At 46.1% G+C, this 23,927-nt stretch overlaps 1 protein-coding gene across 1 annotated transcript; it reads right to left on the bottom strand.

Moving 5' to 3' along the window:
- Positions 1-6,146: 6,146 nt before the first annotated feature.
- On the bottom strand, positions 6,147-16,792 carry AMER2 (APC membrane recruitment protein 2). The gene is made up of 2 exons (XM_040584340.1): positions 15,673-16,792; positions 6,147-15,498 (listed from the first exon to the last, which is right to left on the bottom strand). The coding sequence occupies exons 1-2, from the start codon at positions 16,628-16,630 to the stop codon at positions 14,609-14,611; spliced, it is 1,848 nt and encodes a 615-aa protein (XP_040440274.1). The 5' UTR covers positions 16,631-16,792; the 3' UTR covers positions 6,147-14,608.
- Positions 16,793-23,927: the final 7,135 nt, after the last annotated feature.

Genomic DNA, 23,927 nt, shown 5'->3' with positions numbered 1-23,927 from the left:
GAAGTTACAAAGGTACCTCTGCTGCCAAACACACACTTGCATAATTACCCACAACAGCATCTTCATGTGTCTCTGTAAAATATCTCCTCTGCTGGTAGCTGTGGACAGCAATAGACTGGTCACCAGTGCAACCAGTATATGGGTTCCTACACTGATCTTTTCCAGACCCTTGGCACCGCGTTGCTCTGTGAGGCTCGATGCCTGGCTCATCAAATCCCAAGGATGGCTGTTTACTGGCTGCCTTGTGGGAGCACTGCTGCTATCCCTAGTGGAAATCTGGAAGTGAGGGAGGAAGCAGAACATCCCTTTGTGACTGGTATTAATTCCTGCTCTGGTGTTTCTTCAGTTCGTTTCATGAAAAGTGGAGAGTCTGTAGCCGTCAGCAGGTCAAAGCTATGCAGGACGTTGCAGAAAGGCCATCTGATGACAAAAGTATCTGCAGCCAGGTCTAAGGACAGATATATCAAGAGGCTCAAGACATTTCAAACCCCACATCTCTCCTTCTGCCCTTGGCAGGGGAAGGATTCCCGCTGCGGGGCTTCAGCTGAGAGAAGACCCTAACGCCCTTCTCCCACTGCTCCATGATTCTGCAATTCCCCTTCATGCCCTTCTGCTCCAGCTCTTTAATCTCACATTTGCAGAGCCCCAGGGACACCACCACCATAGCCAGGGGGAGGAAAAGACAGCTCCATGGCCTCTCTTCAGCCAAATCCTCACCCAGGGTATTTACCACTGCCATTCCATGCAAAAAGAAAAAAAAAAAAAAACAACAATCAGGAAGGAGGGGGTTTCCTCCTCTCTTCTCATTCCGGTTATGGCCACACCTGCACCTGGTGAAACTGGGCAGGATGGGGGGAATGAGAGTGGTGCTGTTGCACCATGCCCCTACCCACATCTCAAATCACTTCACAGGCAGTGAGGTAAAATGTGAAGGATTTGGCTACATAAGACCTTTCCTGTAGCAGGATCACAATCCCCATTTATAGGTGGAAAAAGCAAAGAGGTGGAGTTTTGCACTGAAGGTCACAGAGGTTATCTGTGAAAGAACATCACAGCCTGACTCCAGTTCCCTGCGCTGTTCTGCGGCCATTCTCTCCCTTCCCGAGCTGTGTTAAACAGCCCTGTAACAGCACCAGGGAGCCTCAAGAAGCCCTGTGGAAAAGCCCTAGGGAGGAAAGAGTAAGTTCATTGATGCGGAACAAGACAAGGAAACAAACAGCCTGCAAACCTCGACAAAGTGGTCCTTACCTCTGCTCGGCAGCTGGGGCACGAGTGATCCTTGCTGCATGGGGGCATTTGTGGCGCAGGGAGGTCTGAAGCAGCCACGGGGGCTGCAGGTAGGGAACCTCTTGCAGAAGCATTACACCTCGTGCTCCTGCGTATCATCCAACTGGAGAAAAGCAGATGTGACAAGATAACACTGAAATTAAATCCCAAGGGGGGAAGAAAAATCAGGGAGCTTGTTAGGAAGCCCACTGCCATCTGGAAGGCGGGGAGGAGGCACGCATCTGTGAGAAAGTGGCATCTCTGGGGAAAGCCTGGGTGCTTGCAGCTGGCACAGCGAGATGAAAGGATGGGAGCTGGCCGATGGGCCTGCCCTGCCCTGGAAATCAGATCGGGGGTGAAAGGAGGGTTGGTTTTCACTTTCAGGAGACTCAGGGTACTAGCAAAATCTAAAATAATCACCTCATGCTGATTGTTGTTCTTGGCAGGAGCATTAACTTTGTGGCCCAAGGTTTTAATTGAAGATACAAGGAGGGAAATGAGAGCACATTGGGCTCTTGATTTGCTAACAGGAGTCTTTTGTGCTGTTCATTGGTTCAGAGCCATCTCCTAGGTCTTAACCCTTTACTCCATAGTTGCCATGAAAACATGTGGTCTTCCTTGACTATGCATCTTTTTTTTCAGAGGTAAGAACCATTCTTTTTGAGCTTTCACCAAGCTCCCATCATTGCTGCTAAATCTAGGGCATGGAGAGGGAAGAGAAGACCTATGCCATGGTAACAGATGCCTTTGAATTAGTAACTGGTTTTCTAGTAACTGATATTTTCTGTAATTCAGCCCAGTGAACACCAGCTTCACACTGGCCTTCTCTTATGGAAACGAAGTACAAAAGGCTTTTGCTTTTGGTTAGTCATGTAAATCCTCCGATGAAGCCTATTCTAACAGAAGGGTAGTAAAAGGCTGTTCTATTAATAGTGCTGTGTGTTTGCCTGCGCTGAGGCAGAAATGTAAGGTTTCATAGCTTGGATTGAGGGTCCCAGTTGTTTCAGAGCCAGGGGCTGACATTTGCCTTTATGCTTGTGCTCTGATGTCTGTTTTGTTTTCTGATACAGTCATTTATTTTAAACTGGTCTGAATACATGTTACATCTCGAGAGAATTAAGATCCAGCACAGACAAGTTAACTTAACTGTGTAATCTGGTCCAACTGTTTTTGCATAAAACTTGCAGATTTATGGGGTTTTCTATCAGACCCTAGGAAAAAAAAATACAGGCAAATTCAGCATCACACAGTGATGATAGACATAAATATTTTAAGCCCCTGAGAAAGCAGCAACGGGCAGTTGCTGCGTATAAGCATTTCTTACTGATTTGAATGAAGCTGTTCAGATGCAGCAGCTGCATAATCAGACCCTAAATGTGACTTGATAATGACTGGGTATGGTCTAATTGGAAGAATCAAAAGCTTAGTTTGTTAACACGGAGAGGGGGGGAGTCATCTATAAGCAAAAGAGTAGCAGGACTGATTCCTTCACTGTAAGTTGCATTTTTGTATGATTTGTTATTTGTCAGTAAACAAAATCTATTAGTGCAGAATGTGAAGGGCAGAAACTCAGAGAAAGACAGATGTAGATGTAATATATCCCTGCTGTAAAGATAGACCAAGACTAGTTGGATTCTTATCTGTCTCTGTTTTTCCTTAAGAAATACTCTGAACAATCCATTTGATTTTTGTTACCATCATTTTTCTGATGCTCTACATCATTTTAGTAGAACAGATATTTTTTTTTTATGTCCACTTTAGATTGTGGCCAGTATCTTCACAGCCAAAACCAAGAGCAGGTTTTTCACTACTTATATTTATTAAGACACATTTGCCTTTGTTTATTCAAACCTATTTTGTTGCAAAACTAGGTTGTGTTTTCATCTTTACAGGTAAAAAAACGGAGCTAGGCAGGAATGGAACTGATTTGCTTTATATGACGCAAAATTTATGTCCTTAAAATACTGTTCAGTCATAGGATTTTTGTTTACTTCGCATTCTGCATGTCACCCTGCATGTTCCCAGCTCCATGTGAGCTGCTCAGCACCATTTGTTCCGATGCTGCAGTAGCCCACAGCTGAATATGTTCTTGAAGCACTATGAGCTTCATAGGTGCCCTGGAGGCAACCATCTCCCTGTGAAGCAGGACAGGACACTGCTGCCCACAAGGTTTTTAGCTGTCCTACGTTTAGCTGCCTCAGCCTCTCCCACCACCTCCATGATGCTGCCACACTTCTGCCCTGCCAACCTCTGCTCACTCAGGACCTTCACGCAGAGGACCTTGACTCAAGTCTCACCTCTGCCCAAGGGACCTATGAATTTCACCAACAGAGAAAGTAAGGCAGCCAGAGCCTGTCCATGACTCCCACCGTGACACACGGGAGCGCAGACTCAGCCAAGCGATGCTTTTGAGCCTGCCTGATGCAGGTGCTTAAGTGATAGTGAAATTTTAGCATAAAACCTCAGACCACAAGTTCTGAGCAACACCACGTCTAGGTGCAGCTGGTTTTGTGGATCACTGTAAAATGTGGCACCTGCAGCTTTCTGTAAATCAGGAAGGGAAGCGGCGGAAGAGAGCCTCAGACCTCCCTGGTCTGGGACAGAACTTTCTCAGAAGGCACAACCCCTCCCTTCCCTCTGGTGGCAACCCTTGACTCTAGGTCATCTCACCTGGGATTCCTGTGGGAGCTGGCACAGAGCCACTTTGTGAAAGGTTTTTGCATATGGATGCAGCATCAGCATGGGTTGCTTGTTAGTCTTTGGAGTAGCGGTGGGGAGTCATACCTCAACAGATTCCTTGCATTTGTCTTGTTTTATTTAGAATAGTAGCTATGGGACTCCATCTTTTAAAAAAATACTCATTTTTCTTAAGCTGGAAAAAGTACACATACTGGTCAAGGACAAGTCTCCTTTATTAGTCAGAACAGGAGACCTCCTGTTCCTAGGATCTAACTGAGTATCTGAGCCAAGTGCTAAGGGTCTGCAGAGCAAAAGGAGTGATGTGTCATTAGAGATGAAGCAGGTTCTTAGTCCTCAGCTGCCACAGCAGCATCCATGGCTGCTGAAATAACCCCTTGCAGAACCTTTGAGCCTCCTTCCCATCCCCCTCAGGGCACTGTGAAATGGTTTTAATCGGAAGCAGATGTGCAACGTGGTAGGTAGGAGCAGGCATCTGCTCAATGTGAGCTCCTAGAAACTCACTCCTGTACAATCACTTTGAAAGTGAAAAATACCATGATTCAAGGGAAAGGATTTAAAATGAGACTAGTACTCGCAGTCAGCTGACTGGTCCATTAGTCTTGCCAATACTCCTTACCAATTATTAGAAGTCAAGAATGTTCTCTTCTCTTTCTTGCTTGATAGATTTGCAAATTGGATGCAGCATTCATCTTCAACGAATTGGTCACAGGGAGATTTCCAGGTCATCACTCCCATTGCAAACATTTTTCCAGTAAGGTGGCCATGAAAATCATAAAGATGTATTGTCAGGAATGACCGATCTTCGTTTTAATTGGGAAGGGACTTATAGCTCAATATTAGAAACTCAGCCTCTTCATCTTGGTTTAAAAAAAAAAAAAAATATTTGGGCCAAGTGTCCTGGGTTCAGGAGGGGTCTTCCTGGTTTCAATTTTTTCTGTCGCAGTGGACCTGCCAGGCTACTGCGGTCTGGTTGTGTGGGAGGTGTTAACAGCTGCACCACACAGATCTACAGTTACCAAGATTCATGAGGTTTCTGCACTTTTGCCCTGTATTTCATTGCAACCCTTTTGCCCCAAAAGATCCCAGTAGCTATACACAGATACAAGCAAGGTACTCACTAAGCAATCTTCTGCAGCAGGGAATAATTTAAACTGCAACGCTTCTGCTTCCAGATGCATAGGATAAAAGACATGAACGTGAAATAGGGGACATAGGCTGAGAAGGCCTGAGTGTAAAATTGCTTGTGCATTAAATCACTGGGAAAACATTTCTTCAGCCTCATTCCAGCTATTGGAAAGAGGATTTATGCTTCTGTGAACATAGGTTCAATTTATACTGTGTCACAGTGTCCTGCTCCTTACTTGCATAATGAGCTTTTCATACCTTTTTCTTTGCTGTTAAAACTTTTGACCAGATTTTATTCCAGTTCTTGTTCTGGCTGATTCAGTATCTTCCATGGACAAGTAATAACATGGGAGAACCCATAGCAAGGCACTACTGCTCAGCTAAGGTGAAGTAAATACAGTTAAGGATTAAAGCCAGACTGATGTAAATTATTTATGCATCTTCTAAATGCAAGAAATTTAGAGAAAGTTGCAAAACAGAGGTTCTAATAAATGTCACTTCATAGTAGTCAAGTCCCAGTTTTAAGGGAGGCAATGTAGCTTACAGCAGACTGCATTTTCTAGCTGTCACACCAAAACTGTGACTCCAAAGTCAGCTTGTGCCAAGCAAACCAGCTTCCCGGCTGGGTTCCTGACCAGGAGAACCAGGAAGCAAAGCTGATTTGAAAACCAGAATGCAACTCAGTCTATTTCCACAGTCTAAGTGGTTTAAAAGGTAAAACCCGCAAAATAAGCAACAACAAAAAACCAAATAACCCTCCCCCAAAAAAACATACTGACGAAACAGAAGACCAGAAGCCCAAAACTCTCTCATTTACAAAAGCCCTCCCATAAGTAATGAATTTAGTCTAGTTATCCTATGATGTTATTAGTAAAACTGCTAAAGGCATTTTTACATAAAAATGAAAGTGCACGCATGCCCAAGTATTCTCTTTCATGCTATTTTGGGGACATAATTCCCTAATGTCTTGCTTTCAAAAGCCTAGTATCTTCCAGTGCACTGAATAGATTGGCTCTATCTCTGGCTCGAACATCAAAAAGTAACCTTCACATTCGTCAATGAAAAGTGACAACTGATTTTATTAACTGTATTCATTATAACACATAATATGACAGTGGGAATATTTTTCACTGTAAGATTTTTGAATGGAAGAAAAGTGCAGTTAGTCTGAGTTCCTTACATTCATTAGAAGCAAGACTATTGAAACCATCAACATTTACAATGACACATAAGCAAACACCAGAATCAGTGCCAATAAATACACAGAGTACCAAAATAAATATTTACAGAATTAAAAACATAATAAACACTGATTAGTATATCCTTGTGAACTGCCAGGGAAGAAAGACATCTATTGCTATCAGTTAGGTTGTAAATACGCTAAGAATACAGCGATTTGAGGAGACACATACTCATCGAAGTTTGTAGAGGTGGAAAGGAGCAGAGTGTGTCTAACAGTCTGTTATAAAAACACTCCCTGGAGTGAATTTTCACTAAGAAGAAGTTGGTGCACACAGACTGGCCAGATTATTAGCAAACCATTTAAATAAGAACAGGGAGTTCTGGCTTTACTCGCTCACTATCTTGAATAGGTCGTATACTACATTACTGGAGGGGGCTGACACAAAAAATATGAGGGAAAATTGTAATTAACTGTGATCTGTCAGCTATAACATGTCTTATAGAAACAGGTTAAGTGTCTTCTAACAGGACACGTATGTCCCTTTCAGCACGTAGGAAACCCCGAGAGCATCGGTTTGTCAGATGCAGCGTGGAGCAGTCCCTGCTACCTTTTCCTCAGGCACACCATGATATTCAAGCAGAGTTGTGCTGCGATAAAAAACTGAAGCCATCCTGTGTTTTCTGGACTTACTGAATCTGAATTTTCCACCAACCACATTCATACTCATCCCCAATTTCAACAGGGCCACAACCCACCTAGAGCTTTTCTGAGACAGACTCTGCTGACAAACATAGCAAGGAAAACTCAGATGGGGCCAAATCAGGGGATCTTCACTCAATAACAACCAACACCATGAACAGATCCACTGATTTCAGAGGAAATACTGGTGGACTGAGATCTCCTCCAGCTGTTGCAATCTCTCCCATGGCAAAGGATTTACTTCTACTTTATACAAAGGCAACAGCTTTAGTCCTGCTCCCTCTTGCTTCTATCAAGTCATGTGCTGCAGAAAGTTACTTGCACTCTACCTGGGACTTGGTGCTGCTGCTGCACAGCCTGTCTTACAACCCCTCCCCACCTGCCCTTGGGCTGCGAAGGTGCAGCCAGCACTCACCACCCTGCCAAGGGCTTGGAACTTCACATCCCTCTGGCAAAATGAGGATGGAAGAGCGGTGAGATGCCATGGGTCAGTGCTGGGCTACAAGGGATTTGTGGAAGTCTCTGTGCTAAAACTACTTCACAAACAAAGGCACTGAGCACTGCTCAGGTGTTGAAGAGAGCAGTCACACTGTAGTTCATTGGCAGGAGCACCGGCTTCAGCACACCCAGACTCACACAGTCTGGCTCCTAACTTAGTTAGACAGCAATCCCAGCATCAATGCATGAAAAAAAGGAGCCAAATGTCACAGGTGTGTTTAAGTCTCTTTTTCCACAAGGACCAGAGGTCCAGCCTTTGCTTTCATCCTATCTCCCAGGTACCCTATCAGCCTTGCCACACCAGCACAGCACCACCATCCTGGCTTTTCCTGCTGCTGTCCAATCTGGCAGCCACCGCCACATGGCGACACCCTGCACCCCTCTGCTGTGACGACACGGCAGGGTCAGGCAGCAAATTCTCCCAGTGACAATGTCTTGCTCCCCCAGTCTGCAGGGTACAGGTGAGTTGGGGCACAGTTTCCCCTTCACTGCCATTAACCAAGAAACATCACCAGATGTGTAGCTTTTACATTTTAAGGTCAGACTTAATTCAAAGCAGATGTAGCCAATTTTCTTTTACAAGCACATTATGTTCAAAGCTTCCAGTTGCATCTGCATAAAAAGCCCATGGTAACAACCTGATACTGAAATAGCAACTGTTTTGATGCAACATCATCCAAAATAATAAAAATCTGTTCAAGATCTTACCACTCACTCCCTATGTACCGTTCTCCCTAAAAGCAGATTTAAAATGTGGCTGTGTAATAATTAAAGGGAGGCACCATTAGTTACCATATAAAAAACATGAACAACGACACAATAAGCAGGGCGTTTAGTGCTCTGGAAAGGATCTGGTCCTGGTTTTGCCATCACAAGTTAAATTAAGGAAGGCAGTGATTGTGTTAGCTGTAATTTAAACATGCTGAGCACTGGAGTTATGTGCGGGAGTGGCTGCTTGTTAAGATGGAAAAACAAAGGAAAGACATGTTTTGCATTCAGATCAGTGAAAATACTACTACAGTAATACAAAAGACTGCACAATCACCTGAATAACGTTAATCTTTAAAAAAAGGGAAGACTTAATTTAAGAAACACATCCTATTTCCTTAAGATTAAGAGATTAAGGACCTTTGCCAGTTCTTACTGCAGTCAGAGGAACCTTGGAAAGAGATTGTCATGTTGGCAAATGCCAAGTTTTCTAACTTTGTGGACATAGCTGGATTAGCCTCTATGGCAGAGCATTGCTTGGATGTGCTGTTAAAGTAGGCAAAGCAATCTTCTTTTAGCCAGTTAAAAGAAGCCTTTCAGCCTAGCAGTATAAACTCCTTGCCCTGTGAAGTACATATCCTTTTCCTTTCTCTGCTACAACTTTGGTTCTATTTATTTAAACATGTACAGAACGGAAAAAAGAAAAGCAGTTCTGACCAAAGATAAAGAAAATCCGGGCACAGTCTCCATAACAAACAGCTTCTGGGCACTCCTACAAGAGTGACATGCTTCCCTGCTAGATTTGCTAAATTGTCCACAACAGGAAAATGCAGGGATGCACTCCACTCTATGCAAAATGCACTCAGCATCCTCATCCCCGTGTATGAGATCACACAGCAGATATCTCCATTTTAAGTATCTTTGCCACTTGTTCTGGAGGTGAAATCATTTTTTCAAGACCAAGAAGTAGGAGCAAAGACTTTCTGAAGAACACACTGGCAGCAGCTCCTCTTTTCTAGTACTGGAAGGCTAGATCAAAAATCTCAGTTTCCTAAGCAACTGCAGTACAGCTGAGAGGGAATGAGAGACCAAAAAAAGAAGGGGTCCCAGGCAATAGTGCTCACTGTTTTGGATGGAGAAACCCTCTAAGGCAAGAAGAGCTTTAGCAAGCTGCTTTTGCAGGAAAAAAGGCCCCCAGGACATGGCTCAAGTGGTTACAGCTCTTACTCCTTTGCATGTGACAAGTTCTTCCATTTCTCTGGACGTGAAATGGACCTAGGAAATGCCCAAGCAACGCTGACCATTCCTAGTCGAGATGCACACAAGGAAGATGACAAGATGTGAGCTAATGATGAGCTAAGGAATTCCTGTGAGTCAAATTAAAAATACACTGTCCTCTAAACACAAAGAGCAAGACAGATTCAGACACCTCCTGCTCACAGTAAACAGCATGTGGGCTCGTAACAAGGGAGTCCCATCACTCCATCCCTTCTGAGTGTCCAGCAGGAACCGGTCCCAGGCCCCCGAAGACAACTGACAGTGTATTCTCAGCACTGAATTTCAGAAGAGTCAGTTGTTGTGCAATCGTGCTCAGACACGTGGGGTTATGTCATCGCAACGAAAACATAAACAAAGCAAAAAAAAAAAGGGGGGGAGGGGGGGGGAACGAACAACAACAACAACAAACCCTGCAGAAGCTTCTCACATGTAAATTCTGCCAAGACTCACTTCTGCAGCATCTCTGAGTCGGCATCACTTTGTTTTTCCAAGACAGAAGCCTCAGCCTTTCATATCAATAACTATCAAAACACATTTTCAGGCCACCTTGCTTAGAGTACCCCATTGTGGCTGTTAGATAACCATCTGCCTTGTGAGTGTCTATTGTTACTGTGAACTGTCTCTTTCATACCATTATCTTGCTGAAAAGCCCTTTCTGAAAGTAGTCCATTAGAGCAGGGAAAAAAACCCTCAGAGCCTGGCCATGTCGCAGAATCAATGGCTCCTTTTGACCTGCAAGCTCAGTCAGTACTACAAATTTAAGAAACAACCACGTTTTGCTTTGCTAAGCAAAGCTTGCAAATTTGGCTCATCTGCATGTACAGCATCTTACTGAAAATGCCATCTGTATCAGACGTTTCGAAGACTTTGGTGCAATATTCACTTAGCTTAGATAAATAATTTAGTAAAATGCATTAAAAAATAATCAGTGAATTAATTTTTATAGTGTACATCTATGCATGTAATCTTTAAAATTCAGTCCTCTACTACCGTGAATGGCGGTGAGGATATTCACAGTGGATGAGGAAAATGCTGGTGATTGATGGAATAAGACTGAACATAGATTTTTCTTAGTCTAGTCATGGAATTTCTTCTGAAATCTACTACGTGTGTTTGAGTCCTATTACTGGCAAGAGCAAAATGCATACGCACTACAGGCAAAATAAGACCCTTTATGTCTGTTGCAGGCCACACATACAGATAGTACAGGAAACTTAACTGCTACCATGACAAAAGTAGTCCACGAAAACATCATTTCATGCTACTGAAAGGAAATCTTCCGTGCTGATACACAGGACAGGAATGTATACCACTGAAATCACTGTAGATAGCTATAAAACACTGAGCAATATATAGAAAAATCCTAAGAACATACAAAATTTACCAGTAGTGACCTGAAAGTGCAAAGAGTACATATAACTAAATGCCAAGTCCTGACCTATAAAATCCTTTATGAATGACATACAAGCTGATAATTACAAAGCAGCATTCAGACCACAAAATAACAAATAAAACAAATGCAGGGAAGTATTCTTTAAGAAAATCAAAATGACAACAGCATTGGGAATGTTATCTTTGGGACTCAGCACACCATTTCTACCTTGATACCCACCAAAGCCAAGGAAAATACACGCTTGAACAGGGTAACACAAATAAGAATGCAAACCACCACAGAATGCCTCAGGACTATTACCTCCTTATGTCTCAGCCTTTGAATCCAGCAAGCCATTAACTATTTGTTCTTAGGCATCTCACAGTATTTCACAGGGATCTTTCAGGAATTAAATACAGGTCTTAAGAAAGCCTTCGAACCTCCTTCCAGTGATTCTTTCAGGCATTGTGTGGAGTTATACAAATATATTTGTATGAAAATTGAAAGCCCTAGTAAATATCAAATTTTCTATTACTTTTCAAAATAAAAAACATAGATGGCTTAAAGACAGAAGTGAGTTTTATAAATACAGAGTTAATTTGAGCATTAAATTGTATTGTTACTCTCACACAACCATTACCCTGACTCAACGTCAGTATGTCACAATGATTCAAAATACTGACGCCCTACTACAAGCTACTTTCCCATTTTCCTTTTAAGGATATGATTGTCTTTAAAATATGTACATAGCAAGCAGCCAAACGAACCACCAAGAGATCTGCAAAATGTACTTACACTGGGTATGCGATAGAAAGCGCGGCTGGGGAGCACCTGGCCTTGGCAGGGAGTGCGGCTGCCCTCCCACTCCCCGCTCGGCTGCCAGCCCAGGGCTCCCCGCTCCACACCAGGGGTTAGCGCTGAGGAATAAGATGCCCACCAGCATGCAGAGGATGGAGGGGAAACGGGGCAGAAAACAAAGGAGCGAGAGAAAAATGAAGGGAAGCCAAAGCATTTTAATTATGATTCGTGTTAGTCATTAAGTGAGAGGGAGCTAGTCTAGTGTCACTCTATTGGTTTCTCAATACAGACGTGCCACGACGCAAACAAAATGCCTATGATGAATAATTTGCCACACACAAGTCTTGTAGAGATGGTAGCTGGTTATCTTCTAGTGGTTTAAAGATGCACCGCTCCTACTACCTGTACTCGGTGCTTCCAGTTTTTACGGTACCACCCCAAGCTCATCACATCCTCCCTCCCTCTCAACTTCCAGTACCCTATAGAAAATCTCTGCAAAATTTGTCCTTACAATAAAATGGGGAATTATGATTTTTATGTGGAGTTGTCATGCAAGGAAAGATGCGTCCCTCACAGTCAAACAAAAACAAAAGAACAGAAAAAGGAATGTTGGGTTTAGGGCTGAGGTCCAGGGTAATATTACATGTTCTGTACATTCATCCTTTTGAGGGTATTTCAGCTTTAACTTTCTAAAATGCACAAGCAGAGTTAGGCCAAATGCAAATCCCTTTCTCAAGCAAAGGAAATCACTGCCAGCATGTCTGGAGACAGATCTAGAGCGCATCCCCTCACCCTGTGTGTGGGAGCATACATGCATGGCTGTGTTCACATGAGTGCGAGTATGCACGGGTGGGCGCCTTCGCCCAAGGTGCACGTACCCTAGGAGGAGGTGCGCTCTGACTACGCATGCATATGTACAACACGCCTGTGTGAGCAGGGACATAGAAAACCACACACATATATGCTAGGAAGAAAACATAAAATAATCTTTGAAGTGTATTAAGGTTCTTACTTAAACCATGAAAACAGGGACTGATCAGGAAATCTAACACTTTCTCCCTGTTTGCCGGGGCGTTGCAGTTTGGTATTAAATCCTGCAGTAATTTCAGAACTAGATGCCAATTTTACCCTTGTGACTACAAGGTCATTTCCCCAGTGAACCACACATATACATATATACAATTCTTACTACGGCATTTCATGGCTTTTTATGGTTATCTATAACCTTAATATCCCTCAAATGCATATTCTGTATATTTATTTTCCTTTTTTTTCTTTCAATTTAAGAGACAATAAAACCAACTGCTATGTAAGATCAGACCCATTAGCTTCAATGATGTGAATTTAGGATTCTCTGCATAATATAGACATGTATATTTTTAAAATGTATATTATTTTTCAGATACACTGGAGCATATATTTTATACTAACTGTGGTCTGATGATTAAATACTTGTATCAAAATATTCTGTAAATACATAACCTTTACCTTTAGACTTCAGTGATTTTTGGAGATTTTTCAGTGTATCATAAAAATACGTCCTCAGGCACATTAAAACCCTATTAAATTTCTCTGAAATGTTGTCAATGCCCATATAGAGTAGCCACTATTAAAAAACATCCTGGCCATTAATACATTTCTCATAAGAGCCAAGCTCATCAGACCATTTTATGTACCACTAGCTTACCATATTTCTTTTTCTCTCTTAAAAGTAAAATTATTCTGACGTTATTAAGAATGAAAATAAAAGCACTGAGAACCCAAACTTTCTTTAAATAGTCAAAAACTAATTTTATATATTTTTAAAAATAATAATTAAAAAACAAGTTTCTTTCCTGGGTTCCTTCTCTGCAAGGTTTAAGCCCAGAGCAACTTTTGCCTAAACCCCTGAAAATAGAGGTTTGCAGTGGCAATGCTGTCAGAACCTCAGCTCTGACCCGTGGAATGCGCCACTGGAATAAAATCAGCACTTCAGACTTACTTATCTGGGGATGCATGAGCCCATACAAAACAAGAGTTTTGCTCTAATTTAAGGTACTTACACAAAGTTCTATCATTTTAGAACTGCAAAATTATCTACCTATAAAAACTAACTCTTGCTTAAACTCTAGATAATACAGACGGGTGATTATTTTTTTTTCTATAAAAAATTTGTAGCATTGAGTAAATCTGCTAAAATATGTATATATTTACACACGGTGAGCAAGTTATTGTATAAATGTGAACAGTGTGTATATATTGGCATTTAGTAAAATGTTTCCCTGAACCTGATTGTATGCGTTATCAGACAAGTATTGATGTAAACATCTGAACCTATGTCAGGTGTCCATTAGACCAGATCAAAACCAACCAGACAGACAGACAAACAAAAATATGCTTTCCTGTTAGACAAGTCCACCTAACTCCTTAGTGAGCTACTGCATGCAAGTCAATCAAGTCTGCTGCTGAGCAGTGCTCTCGTTCCTACAGCAGGTAAAATACCTGTTAGGTTGGTTGTTTTTTGCTTGGTATTTTTTCCAACATCTTGTAGAACAAACATCATTTTTCGGAGAGCCAGGCACCTACGCTCCAGAAACGATTAAAAGGTAAGTGTACTGGAGAACCTCCTGTGTAGCTCCTTTTGGAACTCTGTTCCCTTGAAGACCTCATGGCACTGCTTTGCGTGAGGAAGGATGCTCATTTAGGTTCATAATCCGAGTCCTGCTTCCAAAAAGGCATGTAAAAATGAACCTCCCCAGTGTTTAGTGCTGCAGAAAAAAGATACAAATGTAAAAAAAAGTGCTCAAAAAGAAGTTGACGTTATTTTCAGCCATACACTACAGTAAGAAGGGATTCAGAAGTGCAGGCCCATGGAGTACAGCGAAGTAAGCCTTTTAGGTGCCTTTTCTCGGGTGATGCAAAACTAATTCATTATCCGTGGTCTCCTGTGCACTTTCACACACCGACCTTGCTGTCCGTCTTTGTCTCCACCTCTTATTCAACTACTTTTTGGCACTGTCCTGATACATGGCAGCTTTCACTGTTGTCCCTGCTAAGCCCCTGTTACTGACCCGGCGTACCAATACTTTAGAGACAGGGATTTTTGTTCTGTGCATCTCGCTCTTGGCCAGGTGATGGTGTGCAACATGATTGCTGTTACTGGCGTCAGCCCCGTGGCTGGCAGGATGCGAAGATGAAAGGTGTTTAATGCTGATAGGTATCTTGGAGTCCTTCACTGTGCTTGAGGGTGTTTTCAGGGAGCACACAGTTGTTATTGGAGACACGGGCTTGGAGCGCAGCACGCAGGTGACCTCTTCATCCGTAGGTCCCGCTGGCGGGTTCTCATCCGGCTCGGCGTAGAGGTCATAGAGAGCATCCCCGCTGTAGCTGTCCCTGGGGATGGTCTCCTTCTGGATGCTTGTGGAACCATCCTCCTCAGGACCAGGGGTGGTGGAATCACAGTAGCCCTCGTCACTGTTCGGGACACCTTCCTGCTGCTCCTTCTCCCTGCCCTTCTGCTCCTCTTTGTGGTTGAGGTGAATGGGGATCTGGTGGAGGCCACCACGCTTCACCGCCACCCTGTTCTGGGCCCCCTCGGTACCTCGGTTCTCCTTCAGCCCCTCGGCCTTCTTTGTCCCTCCTCCACCTCCTCCTCCTCCTCCTCCTTCTCTCTGGGTCTCCTCTGTCTGTGACAGCATGTCCCAGAACTCCTGCAGGTAGGTGTCATCCACCTGGTCGGGGCTGGCCATCTCCTCCCCTCCTCCCTGGTAGGCCACCATGGTGGGGTGCTTCTTGGAGGCACCCAGCTTGCCGGCCCCGGGGGTGCTCTTCTCGCAGCCGCCACTTCCACCGCCCACATCCTCCTCATGGTCCGCAATAATATCTCCGCAGCCTGTAAGAGAGTCAAAGCTTTTCAGTGAAGTCACGTCAGCAAACATCAAACAAATACGATCAATGGACTGCTCTGAGGGTGGATCAACAGAGGAAGGGTCAGGGGCGGCTGCCGTCTCTTGACCGCTATCACAGTGAGGTTCAACAGGGGGGATAGTCGTTATTGGAATGTCACCTGTTATGGCCGCATCCTTCGCAGTCCCAACCTCTCCGGCGCCCGGGTCCGGTCGCTCGCGGCTGAGCTCTTCGGGTCGCCGCCCGGCAGCGGCGGGGTCCTCCCGGGGCGGGGGGCTGCCCTCCCGCGGCTGCCCGTCCCCCGCGCCGGGCTCCCCGGCCGAGCCCAGCGCCTCGCCGCCGCCGCCGCCGCGCTTCTCCCGCGGCGGTTCCAGCCCGGTGTCTCCGGCGCCGCCGGGGGGTTCAGACAAAGGTTTTGGCGTCTCCTCCTTGATGCACTCCAGGCTGGCGGTCAGAGAGCCCGGCATAATGAGGCCGGACGGGATCTCCGAGGTTTCCCCTCTCTCCTCCTTGCCGTTTTTGTCCTTTTTATGCCACCGCATGCTGCTGAAGATCCCCTTCAGCCCCTTCTTTTGTCTGCCGCCAGCCCGCTGATCCGCGCCCTCCGCCTTGCCGTTCTCCGGCCTGCCGTTCTTCCGCAGCAGCGAGAAGAAGCTGTGCGACTTGGCCACCGAGGCGCCGGCGGAGCCGCCGAGGCTGCCGGCCGGCCGGCCCTGCGCCTCCTTGCCCTGCGGCTCGCCGCCGCCGCCGGGTTCCTCCTTCTTGCCGCTCTCCAGCACGGCGTCGGCCAAGCCGTCGTGCGTGCGGCTCCGCACCATGCCCGCCTTGCCGGCGCCCTTCCCCTCCCCGCCTTTGCTCCTCACCCCGAAGATGCTCGGCATGGTGCCCCCGGATTTCCTCCTCTTGAACAGTTTGAAGGCGGTTTTGTTAATCCTCCCCGACGGCTGCTCGGCGGCCGGAGGCTCGGCACAGTCGCAGTGCGAGTCCATGTCTGCCGCTGCCGCCGCCGCGGCCTCCCCGCCGCCGCCGCCCCGGTGCCCGGTGCGGTCCCTCACTGACAGCCCCGCCGCCGCCGCCGCCGCCCGCCCGTCTCCATGGCAACGCGGGGGGGGGGGCATAAGCCGCTTTCCCTCCGCCGCGGGCCTGCGCCAGGCCGCCGTCCCCCGCGCTCCGAACCAACCTGCGCCGCCGCAGCGCCGCCGGCAGCGCCCCTGCCTCCTCCCCGCGCCGCGGGGCTTTACATAACTCGGCCCCTTCCTCCCGCCGCCGCGCCCGCGCCCCACGCGCGGCCGGGGCGGCGGTGGCGCGCGCTGCCCGCCCCGCGGCGCCGGGGAGGGGGGCGCGCCCCGCGTGAGGGGCGAGGCCGCGCCCGCCGCGCGTGCCCGCGGGAGGCCGGTGGCGGCGGTGGCGGCGGTGGCGGCGGAGCCCTCCCGCCCGCCCGCGGCCCCGTCGCTGCTTGTCGCCGCCGCCCCTAGCCCCCGTCCCACGCGAAGCCGCCGCCGTGTCCCCGCGGCACAGCCACGCCGCGCCTCGCGTCGCGGGACCGAAACCCTGCGCGCGGCGGGGGACGGGACGGGACCGCCCGTCGGTGCCAGTGCTCCACACGGCAGGGACCGGCAGCCGCGACACGGGACGGCCGCGCCGCCCCCGGGAGGGCCGTACCCCCGGGGCAGGGGCAGAGGGTGCCGGCTGCGCGTCCCCCGCCTCGCGTCCCGCTCTCCCGCCTCTCCAGGAGCCATCCCCCTGCCCCCGTTTCTCCCCAGTGCCCGAGGCCACTGTCCCCGCTGGGGACGGCCAGGGAGGGGAGCGGTGGCACAAGCTGGGGCACAGCCCAGCCCGCACCCCACTCGTGTCCCCAGCCGGGGCGGGGGAGCACCGCGGCCGCCCACACGTAAGCCCCTTCCCAGGCCCGCCGCCACGGCGTGCAGGCATGGCACCCAAACCGTGCCCATGGTGCGCTGCCGCGTCAGGGCGGCTCACGGCACCCTGGGCACAAACCCCCTCGCTGGCTGCAGATCTGTCCCAGATGCAAGGCGGGATGGGATGGGATGGGATGGGATGGGATGGGATGGGATGGGATGGGATGGGATGGGATGGGATGGGATGGGATGGGATGGGATGGGATAGCGTAGGATACGATAGCATGGAGTAGCATAGCATGGGATAGAATAGAGCAGGGACCTACAACAGCCATCTAGTCCAACCGCCTGGCAATTCAGGGCTGACTGAGAGTTAAAGCACCTTATTAAGGACATTGTCCAAACGCCTCTTAAACGACTGTGCTGTCGCCTTGGGGCATCGACCACCTCGCTAGGAAGCCTGTTCCAGTGTCTGACCACCCTGTTGGTAAAGAAATGCTTCCTGATGTTCAGTGTTGAACCTTCCCTGATGCAGCTTTGAACCATTCCCGTGTGTCCTGTCACTGGATCCCAGGGAGAGGAGCTCAGCACCTCCCTCTCCCCTTCCCCTCCTCAGGAGGCTGTACAGAGCAACGAGGCCGCCCCTCAGCCTCCTCCAAAAGACACAAATCTGGCCAAATCCACCTGCCCTGAGCTCCAGACTGGCCAAACACCACCTCTGCCTGGGCTCCCTCTCTCTCGGCTGGGTTATTTCAGCCTGGGGCAGTGCTCTGGCTCTGCAGACCTGCTCTCAGCCGGAGCTCTAACAATAATGCATGTGCCCTGGCAGCCCGGCGCTGCTGCGCAGCGTTAGCCTGGGCTCCTTAAAACAGAAACGCTTGTCTGGGTTTTAGCTCTAAATGAAAGAGAGAACCACTAAAGAGAAGTCGTACGTGGGCCCTCCAGCTTGGGTCTAGGTTCTGCTCCCTTTGAAGTCAGGAAAAGGTTTTGCCATTGACTTCACCGGTTGGAGGAATTAGTTGTGTGGGGTTGTTGTTTGTTTTTTTTTTTAATATCATCAGACATTCATTGCACTCTCCCACGAGAGCAGATTGAATTATCTGTTGTGAATAATTTATCCAGTGAATTTAGTGCTTTTCTGTTCATATATAAAAAGTGCCATTTGCATTCAGAATTACAAGCATTTAGTAAGAGCAATCTGAGTACATCACTCAACTTACAGGTCTCTCCTGCCTTCTGCAAGAGGCAGAGGAAAGGACAGATGAGACAGAAGCCAAGATTTTGGCAGAGGAGTGTTACATTTTACAGAGTGCAATTCATAAACATGCCCAGCACTCAGAAGCTGTGGAGACCACCCTCCAGACCAGAACCTCGACCCACAGGCGTAAGTTGCTCCCCTTGGCTGTGCCTCCATCAATTGTGCCATGTCACGGGTTCCCCCATCACTTGGCAATATTTCTGCTCTTTAGACAGGTGAAGGAAGCTTCATTAAAAAGAGAAAATACCAAAAGCTCTTGTGCAAATGCAAGTACACAGACCCAGGCATCATTTGGAAATTTGAAAGGACAAAACCTGGTCATGTACCTTGGGAAAAAAGTAGGTAAAAATGCTCTTGTGGCAGAGTGCAATGGATGTGTGATGATGTTAAAAAAAAAAAAAAAAGTAAGACTTGCCCCACGGCTGAACTTACCAATTTTTGTGCTTTCGTGCTGGTGCTCTGCTACATTTCACCTGTCCTTTACATTTCACCAATTCTTCTTACAGGCATTCCGTCCAAAGGAAGGAGATACGGAGATACAAAAGGCAGAGGACAGATGACTTAATGCTTCACAGCTGTATGGAACAGACAGGTTATTGTGCTGTCTTTATTTTTGTGTGAGTATCTGCAGCCATGACAGAAAGGCTGGACTTTCAGCTTGTTTTTCAGTCAACTTGAAATCCAAGAGTTAGGGGAGGAAAGTGACTTGAGGTCAACCTGAAATTACTACTTTAGAAATGCTTTGACAAATTGATTTTTTTCCCCACACATTTGGTTTCAATCCTTTTCGCACATTTGTAAATATGATTTTAATAACCTTTAAGTACCTCTGGAAATGGATAATCATTCTAAAAGGAAATATTAAACCACTGACTTTTGCAAGTGACAAATGAAACATTCCCAGTTTTTCTTTCCTTTTTTTATTTTATTATTTCATTTTAACCTGAAAACATCTATGGATTCATCATGAACTCATGACATGCTTCAGCCAACCTGCCTTTGCAGGGCTCAACAGGAAAAGTGTTAGACAAGACGTTCGCAAACTCCTAGCTGAAGAAAAGGAATGCGGAAAGATGTTTGTATTCATGCAAAATAGCTCTTACATCTAGGGATGTTTGGGCACCTAAGCGCTGTACGATCAAGGAGGCTGGGTGAAAATGTTCTCTGCCACATCCGTTGTGCCCATGTCCTCGTGTGCACGGGGAACTTCACAGCGAGTTGAGTGGCGCTCCCCTGCCCTTTTGGTTCCTCCTGCTTTTGGCTGGCATTTCCCCTGGGAAGCAAACAACATGGTGCCATTTTTGCAAAACTGTAAAGGGATGTGGGATCAGCTGTGTGAAAGGCCTTCCAAGGTGAGCCAGGGTGTATTCTGGAAAAGCTGGATGAAATGGAGCCAGAGAAATTTTCTTCCACATGGTCCTTTTTTATTCTTTCTGGTTTTACATTCTAGGAAGCTTACGGAAAGCCTATGTAAGCAATACCTACTGCTTACTGTTTTTCTCAGAGGTTTAAAACCCAGTCACCTGGCTTATGGTAAGGATTTCTTTATGGCTTCCCTTCATCTCTGTAGGTCTGAACTGGAAGTCTGCTTCTGACAGTGACAAATGTTGTAACTGTCTTCCTGGCAAGCGGGAAGAAAGGCTGACAGACACCTTGCAACGTGAAAACAAATGAGGAGCTCTACTTTAAAAGCACAGGGGGACTCCACAGCCAGCTGGGAGCTCCTGATGACCTGCAGGCAAGGGGCAGTGGAGCAGCTGTGGTGGGAGAGCTGTTGCTACTGCATGCCTCCGACCTGGCTTAGCCCAAGGGGCATCTGACACGATGGAAGAGATGCCATGCTGAGCTGCGTGACACAGCCACACCAGTGGGTTTATTCCAGCTGAAGGGGATTTCAAAAAGGGTCTGTGGAAGAGATGTTTTTGAAGGTGCATTTTTTTCATCTTTAGAATGAATACAAACGAAGAAAAACAGACAAGAAGCACTATATAACAAAATCATTCAGAAAAGGTCACTTAAAAAACATGTAGCATTATAGGTATACACTTTTTTATAGAAATTAAGGAGTTTGAGGTGAAGGCTGTCCTCTCCTTGTTCCCTGGATGTACCCTACAGCTTTTTTGGGCTGCTCGCTGCAGGTTACTATCATGGACTGCTGGTCCAGCTCCCAGCCTTGGTTCTGCCACTGACCTATGCTGTGATCCTCAGGAAGCCACTGCTTTGCTTCATTTCAGCCGAGGGTGCCACAGTCCTGTCCCAGCCTCAGTCCCTCCAGAGTGCTGAAGCCAGGGGGACACCCCGGCAGCTGGAGCCACCAGGTGAAACAGCAGCAGCAATAATTACAAAGCAGCCGTCAGAGTCTCACCCTGCTTTTCCTCAGGGATTACACCAGGCAGACGCTCTCAGTTCCCCCAGAGAGTGTAGTATATGGCACAGAATGAATACTGAATAAAAAATCCTGGGGTTCACTGAGTACGAGTTAGTGATGGAGGTGACAGCTATCAAACCATCTTGTCCCTCATTCTGACAGAAGCCCCAGAGTTTTCTGGTGTTTCAAGGCTGCCTCGCATGTTGAACAGGAGCACTGAGCACAGGGTGGCAGGACAGAGATGTCTGAAAATCTCTGCAGGAATTTTTCACTTCATGCTTTGTTTCTAAGTAGCTTTAGCGACTCCAGAGAGTCGGGAGCAGCTCACTCACCATACTACCCAGGGTATGCTCAGTTTTAAGCCAGAGATTACCCATTTTCTGCTGCAGTTCTTTTTTTTTTTACTAGCTTTTTTTTTTTTTTTTTTTTAACTAGCATTCTCTACAGCTCTGTTTCTACCATCACCATAGTGTATATATAATTCATGGGGCTCAAAGATGCTACATCAATTTAAAACTAGCAGGTCTTCCTAATGATAAGCAGTGAATCTAAATTGCAGAAAAAGAATTGCAAGACTTTGGCTAGCACAGCACCTGCATCTAGACCCCAGAAGCTGATGGGAGAAAGTCAGCAAGCTTTTAAAAAGCCATAGATAATTACCATGCCAGGGTCTAGAATTTAAGGATGAGTACAGGGAGGTCCAGAGCAATAACAGGTTCATAGGGAAAACGGGCACACTACTTGAAAAGTTACTTCAAACACTGCAGTTTCTTCTTACATAGTTAGGTGGGTGTGCTACTGCAGCGATAAATTCTTCAATGCATTACAGTATCAGGAAATGGAAGAGATGCTGTTTGCTGGATTATGAAATCAATGGGCTCGTTAAGGAGGACATCAGTAATGTCAAATCTCTGCTGATACCTTAAGATTTGCTTGGGGAACCTCTGGGACTAAAAAAAGAGAACAGCTAAAAACAGTACAAAAAGTTTTCGGAAAAAGAAATGAGGGATTAAAGAGTCCCCCTGATTTTCCATATGAGCCTTCCTGCTGTAGCACACGTCAGCGGGAAGTGTCTGCTCATACAGGTACACGGGAAAAGCATCTGGATTTCTAACATTTGCCACTTGTTTGCATTTGCCTCCCAACACATCCATGTCCTCTAATACTGCACATTTCCTTCTTCCCTCTCCAGCCCATGTGCAGCAGCAAGGACCTCCTCGGAGCCATTTGCTTTGTTACTCCTCCCTCCGTTTTCCCAGGTCAGAGCATTTCCCACACCATTTTCTGCAAATGAAACTCTCCTCAGCTGCAGAGGTGCAAAGAGCACAAATGTGCAGTTCAGCATGTCAGAGCCTGGCTGACCCTCACTCTCAGGAACTCAAACTTGGGGACGTCTCAGGGAAAAGGTTCTTAAAGGAATCTAAAATATGCATTATACAGAACAAAGAATAAAAAGGGCAAGTAGAAGATGAGGGATAAAGTGAGTGTCCTACATTCTTATCAGACTGCTAACTCTGCACAGGCTTCATGCTCACCAGAAAATGCCTGATAAATACATGAAAAACTGTCACTGGGGAAATCTGGTATCAGTGCAATGTACAGATAGCAAAGTGCAATGTACAGATAGCAAAGATCATCATGACTGGAAGATGCACAAGTCCCCATAAAGTACATCTCCAGTCTGCTAGGAGATAATAAACTGTCATTACTTTGTTTTATTGGCTGAAAAGCTGCAGTACTGGGAATTGTACAGTGAGCAGAACAAGACCTGTTTCTCAAAATAGAGAACTGGACTCTATTTTCAGAAAATTATGTCTGAACACCACAAACATAGAATCTGGAAGTGCTGCTTCAGAACCGTGCAATTTAAGTCACCAGAATGTCCTCTAAATCTCCAGGAAATCACACCAAGCAGGAGCTGAGGTACAGATTCTTGAACAGCTAAATCCTTGTGACCTTCTGCAGCATAAATGTGGAGGAAAGAAAAAACAGCTACTGACTTTTTACGTATTTAAACCCTGCTCCAGTCTAGCCAAAATGGGAAGAAGTCCCATTTCGTGAGCCTGGAAGACTGTGTATTAGACCAGAGACCTGCTAGTGAGGACTTCACGAGGAGGAATACTTCTTGTTCTCACTGACGATATCTTTGCAGCAAAGGCCAACAATAACTTTGCATGTGAAAGGAATCCTGTGGCCACTGTGAGATTTTCTTTTATTACTGTCACTCAGCCCCAGCATCTCTTCTGGGTGCAATTTTATTGAAAAAAAAAAAGTTCAGCAAGAAATGGATGTTCAGGTTGAGCAAACCAACATGGGGTTTCTTAAATCAAGTAAACAATCTGAGCTGAGAAAGGAGGAGTATTTCATTCGAGATTTTTGTAGGGTTTGTTGTTATTGAAACAACTTTTCTGTATAAATGGCTTATGTTTTGCTGTTTTAAAGAGCAAAAGGAAAATAACAACTACCCTCCCAAAATGAAGCAAAATACAAGTTCAACCCAAAAGAAAATTATTGAATGTTTTCCAGTTCAGCCAACAGACTGAAAAAATCAATTGTCTGTGTACGATCTCTGCGTTATCCAACTGTTCTTCCCAATGCAAAACAAAAATATTACAGAGAAATAGAAAGCAACTGAGAAGCTGAAAGGGGGAAAATATCCGTCATTTGCCTTAAAGCTTAATATGAATTAAAAAATGCAGGCAGTGCCTGTACTCCCTCAAGGGACAGATTTACTTCTAATTAATAATATGTTAGTGTCCTAGCCTTCTGCATTAAAAAAAACCCCAACCCTCTAGATTAATCCTGCTGTAACATGGTAGCTAGAATCTCTAAGAATTAACCCAGCCCAATCCCAGATTTGCTTGCACTGTAATTACTGGAAATGTAGTGAGTTTATTTTCTTCCACATACTGAACTGAAACAAAAACCAT

This window comes from Falco naumanni, chromosome 2 (assembly GCF_017639655.2).
Source record: "Falco naumanni isolate bFalNau1 chromosome 2, bFalNau1.pat, whole genome shotgun sequence".
NCBI lineage: Eukaryota > Metazoa > Chordata > Aves > Falconiformes > Falconidae > Falco > Falco naumanni.
This window is presented reverse-complemented; position numbering and strand designations above follow the sequence as displayed.

What these genes read in the sequence shown, in the direction of transcription:
- AMER2 (XM_040584340.1), bottom strand. Translation starts at nt 16,630, where the DNA reads ATGCCCCCCCCCCCGCGTTGCCATGGAGACGGGCGGGCGGCGGCGGCG. An exon ending in GAAGGATGCGGCCATAACAG is followed by an intron (nt 15,499 to 15,672) that starts GTGACATTCCAA and finishes ACTCTCTTACAG; the next exon opens with GCTGCGGAGATATTATTGCG.